Source organism: Mercenaria mercenaria, chromosome 8 (genome assembly GCF_021730395.1).
Source record: "Mercenaria mercenaria strain notata chromosome 8, MADL_Memer_1, whole genome shotgun sequence".
Classification (NCBI taxonomy): Eukaryota; Metazoa; Mollusca; class Bivalvia; order Venerida; family Veneridae; genus Mercenaria; species Mercenaria mercenaria.
This window is the reverse complement of record NC_069368.1, coordinates 34,167,215-34,172,854: the sequence shown is the minus strand read 5'-3', so window position 1 is coordinate 34,172,854 and position 5,640 is coordinate 34,167,215. Positions and strand designations below refer to the sequence as shown.

Here is a 5,640-nt window from a genome sequence, read left to right as displayed (position 1 = left end):
ATGGCTGATAGATTTGACGAAGTTCTACCACCACCGACCTACGACAATGGTCCTATGATGTCATCCCTGGGTCAGCCTCCACCAAAATTAACTACACTTGGACTGCCTCAGGAGGATATCGACTCGATGTTCGCTCCACAACTCGTCAACATGACCAACGCTGGTCCACTTCCGGCTGCGAGCGGATACGGACAGACGATTTCCACGACTTCTTCATTGTATCAGTTTCCTCCAGTGAGCGGAGTGCCATCATTGTCAGGTATGGGAAATCAGTTAAACGATCCATCACGTGACAAAGAAGCTTTATACGGACATCCTTTGTTTCCTCTGTTAGCAATTATATTTGAAAAGTGTGAACTTGCTACTTGTGCGCGAAAAGTTTCGGGTGATCCTATATGTTCTTCTGAATCTTTTAATGAAGATCTCCTCATGTTTAGTAAACAGTTTGCTGAAAGAAACGAAGGTTCTATATTTACACAAAATCAGGAAATAGACAATATAATGGTGCAAGCTATTCAAAACTTTAGATTTCATTTGCTAGAATTGGAAAAAGTTCATGAACTCTGTGATAACTTTTGTGAGAGATACATAACTTGTTTAAAGGGCAAAATGCCAAATGACCTTAATGTTGATGCTCAAGGAGATGACGACGATGCTTCTTCTAAACTTTCAAATAGTAATTTTGATCCTACAGATGACACCGACAGCGGCTCAGACCATAGACCCTCATCCACTGGTTCAATACAGCTCACGGAACTTGATGATGCGGCATCACTTCATTCCAACGGGGCAATGGTATCAAGTCAAACGCCTGCAGCGGTAGCAGAAGCGCCAGTTAAGAAGGAATCAAAGACTACAAAGACCAAAGGTATCAAGAGAGAAAGGGAACCAGACGCTGATGACAGCAGTCGAGGGTCTGAGGGGAGCACGCTGGAGGAAGGTGAAGGAACCAGTAAACCCGCTGGTAAGGGAACTAAACGCCAAAAGAAACGTGGTATATTTTCTAAAACTGCTACAAATATTCTTCGTGCTTGGTTATTTCAACACCTTCAGCATCCCTATCCATCGGAGGAACAAAAGAAACAACTAGGTGCAGAAACTGGACTTACGATTCTGCAAGTGAATAACTGGTTTATCAATGCAAGAAGACGTATTGTCCAGCCAATGATTGACCAGACAAACAGAAGTGGCCCAGGATCTCATCCTCATCCAAGTTTCTACCCTGATCCAGCATCACAAATAGACAATCATAGCATGCCACAATTAGGCGGACATAGATTATCTGGACAAATTTCCGGAAGTGCACCGGTAACTATGGGAAGTTCTATTCAAACCGGATACGGTACGTTACATAACGGGGTTTCACACATGCCTGGAAATTTTACGAGCAGTTTAAGCCACAGCGACCCTTACAATGATCCGATGAAGCCCGCTTACCCTACACCAACATACATGGATTCATCGCTCTCTCGTTATAACATGATAAGTTCCATGCCATGTTACACCGGAAGTGAAATGTATCCACCACCAGGTCTTGGAAATTCATATTACAACCTTCCACCAACAGAACTGTAAAATGCGAGATAGTGTTATAACGCAAGTGTTCTTTTCTTAAAAGATTACACAAAAAGTGAAGGAAAAATCTATAATGTACAATCTAAAAGTGCTCCCTATAATCGGTGGTACACCCCATTACCAGCATTAAAAATGTTGTGCTGTATTTCAAGCAGCAGTTAGCCAGTATTCTATAACATAATTTGGACGTAAGTGCTTACTAGTATTAGTTTATGTTATATTTATGAATTACATTTCATGTAAATATGTTACTTACGATTTGCGTTTGTAAATAAAATAATATTTTTGAAAAACACGTATTTGATTTCTTTGTAAAGACAGAGTTTCATTCTCTTACCCACTCCCTAGTTTTCACAAAGCTTGTTAAATGGTCCGGTCAACAAGATAAAGTCCTTTATTTACTGTTCTGTTAAATGTCAAAAATATGCAAAACAATGGTAAAGAGTAAGATTTGTCAATATTTTGCTATCCACAATGATTCTCAAACTCCCGGCGAAATGATAGACTGTCAAAACTAAAAAAATGAGTTTTAGGGTTACGAACTCACCCATTCTCATATAATATTTTATTATTTTGTATGAAAGTAAAAAAAAACGGGGTTTTTTACTAGTTAGTAACGAACGAATTCAATTCATCCAACAGATCATGTTTAAATGTTTAAATGAAAATGACCATCAACTTTTTTTTTTCTTTCGATTTTTGCTCTCCTTGTATTCTAAAAGACGATATAACCCCATATACTCACATCCGTTCCTAAATACAATTTTACATTGTGTTAATTTACATACAATAAATGCAAGTTTAATCATTCTTATTGAACCTGCAGTTAGTCCATTAGTTTGTAGATAAGAAAACTCCACCGGAGATATTAAAACGGGGTTCTAATGAGGTTTTGGCATCTCATTGCATCTCATAGAATAGTGAATAGATTTATTTTCAAGCAAATGAAATCATATATAGAGACTTTAACATAGGTACCTTTTTTACTGAAATTATTAAATGAGTTCAAAATTAAAATGCGAGACACTTCCCTGCATTTTATCAATTTTATTTAACTAGTTTAAAAATTCTGTGTTTTTTGGAATATGTTAGCTTTTCCTGCAGAAACACCATTTTTTTCTGTTTTTACCAGTTATAGACAAATTCGATTTAACAAACGTCCGACATGGCATTACGCTTAAGTTAGTGTAACACCAAAATTATGTACTGAATGGTTGCTACAACTTAATATAACTCCAAAAATTACAGCTGTCAAGTTATTCTTCGTTGTCCGTTATGTTTAGCTGTAATGTTTACAATGATACATTGTGTGATACAATGTTTTCTGTGAAATTAGGAATAGTTTCAAGTGTCTGACTGAATGCGTGACTTTTAAATGGTGCAGTCCTATCTGTGTGTTTGAAGAAATAAAAGTAGAAAAAGTAATTGAATACATGAAATTATTATCATTTTGTGTCTGGCAAGTATCTTAATGAAGCAATAACATTTTACTGGCCATATTTCAATATCGGGTATGTGATGGGGTCATTTTTAAATTATAATAGAAGCCTACGGAAAAATAAAAACCTGACATTATGACCATCAGTACTTTCAACGTTCCCATATTTGTGTTCTGACAGTCTTCGAACCTTCATAAACGATTACACGGCTTTCCGTTTATGACGAAGGAAGCCGAGGTCGCATAAGAAGAATACCTATAATACGAACTTCAAGGAAATTCCCCTCCTGATAAGCTCCATAATATCACAATTTACAAACTACTAGTATATGAAAACGTATGAAAAAGTCTGTTGGGTATTTACAATGACAAGTAATGTCATTTAAGCCGATAAATAAAGATATCATTCCTACGTCACTAGCGCCTTTTTTAAAGTTATTCTACATATTCTGCGTGTTTTATAGATAAATGTCGCTAGAATAAAACTTAATTAGCTTTTTTTTTTAAATGTGGTCAATCACATTTTAAGACAATTCCACTTTCGTTATTTTTGTTAGGGATCGTTAGAGGAATAGAAAGACCAATCAGCTAGAGTTAGAACCCCAATAAAAGTGTATATTTCGCCAATTTTTATAAAATCTCAAAAGATAGGAAAGTGTGACTGCAGGTCATCTAGAACAGTTTTCTAAAAAATTTAGAGCAATCTTACTAATTTTATTATTACCTCCCTTTATTAATATCTGCTTATACATATTACCTCCCTTTATTAATATGCTTAATATAATAAATATTGCATTCCTTGATTTATATCTGCTTAATGTAATACAATCAACAAATATTGTGCTGCTCTATGCATTTCCTGATTTCAAAAACCCTACTTCAATCTAGTCGCCGTAAAATGTTAGTAATTTCATTTAATTCCTGTAATGTGGATAAAACTAATTATTCTTCGCTACTTCAATTTTCTTCTTTTCAGTTACACTTATAATGAACATGTTTTTCAGTGAAACAAGACATGTAAATTACAAAATATCAATAATGTGTTCAAAGAGTACTTCTCAATGGCATATTATTCACCGCCTCGATAGCCTAGTGGTATAGCGTCCGCTATGAGTGCGGGAAAACGTGGGTTCGATCCCCGGCCGCGTCATACCAAAGACGTGAAAAATGGTACCAGTAGCTCCCTTGCTTGGCGCTCAGCAATAAAAGGGAAACTGGCCTCTTCTCTCATACCCTCGTAGCGATGGATTCCATCAGGAATGAGGTGCCGAGAGTGATTAATATAAGTTGTAGAACTTCCTTCACAATCGACCTAAAAAAAAGTCTGTATAAACTAATGGCATATTATTCAATGACGCAATATTTCCTTGTATTCTTGAGAAGCAGTTGCCCTTCGAGTATGAGCGACCAGTAAGAGCTGTAAATACACTTTAATAGATGCACATGTTTTTTATGTGTAATTTAACCTTTCCCGGCGAATTATACAATACACTGTATGTTGGTCTGTTATACTTTTTGATTTGATTTGATTTTATTTGATTTATTCGTAAACATATCTGTCATATCATGAATTATATGAGGTTACAAACGAAATCTGGTATTTTATCACACAAGTTTGATATCACAGTTAGTTCAAATATTTTTAAAACTGGAGGATGTATGATCAAGTTGGTATTTTTCTGCAGTTAAGAACATACCCTGTGATCTTGCAGAATATAAGTTTCTCAGTAAGACAAATAGGAGCAGAAAAAGCACAGGTCTATGGCATGTCAAACGTTGCTAAATTATATATGTATGTTATTATTATTGTATGTTTGTTATTGTTATTCAATGTCGTGTCATTCATATTCTAAAATTTGCTATTGTTATTGTATATGTCGTTATTCTTATGGTATGTTCGATATTCCTATGGTAAAAGTCATTATTGTTATTCTATGTTTCGTTATTGTTATTGTATCTTTGATATTGTTATTCAATGTCGTGTCATTCATATTCTAAGTCTTACCATTGTTATTGTATATGTCGTATTCTTATTGTATGTTCGATATTCTTATGGTAAAAGTCATTATTGTTATTCTATATTCCGTTATTCTTATTGTATCTTTGATATTGTTATTCAATGTCGTGTCATTCATATTCTAAGTGTTACCATTGTTATTCTATATGTCGTTATTCTTATTGTATATTCGATATACTTATTGTAAAAGACGTTATTGTTGTTGTATATTCATTATTGTTTTTGTAAGCTTGATATTCTTATTGTATGTGCGATTTCCCGCGATGTAAATAGCACAGCGACGCTATACATATACAATTACATAACATAGAATAAGAATGACACGTTTTGTAAATAGAATCGTCAGATATTGAACAACAATGGTGACCTTTACCATAAGAATATCGAACATACAATAAGAATAACGACATATACAATAACAACGGTAAATACTTAGAATATGAATGACACGACATCGAATAACAATATCAAAGATACAATAAGAATAACGAAATATAGAATAACAATAATGACGTTTACCATAAGAATATCGAACATACAATAAGAATAACGACAATAGAATAACAATGGTAAGACTTAGAATGTGAATGACACGACATTGAATAATAAT

General features: G+C 34.5%; 1 protein-coding gene across 1 annotated transcript; it reads left to right on the top strand.

Annotated features, from left to right (window-relative positions):
* On the top strand, positions 1 to 1,575 carry LOC123565789 (homeobox protein Meis1-like). The gene has a single exon (XM_045359578.2). It carries the CDS (start codon positions 1 to 3, stop codon positions 1,573 to 1,575), a length of 1,575 nt encoding a protein of 524 aa, XP_045215513.2.
* The last annotated feature ends 4,065 nt before the right edge of the window (positions 1,576 to 5,640 follow it).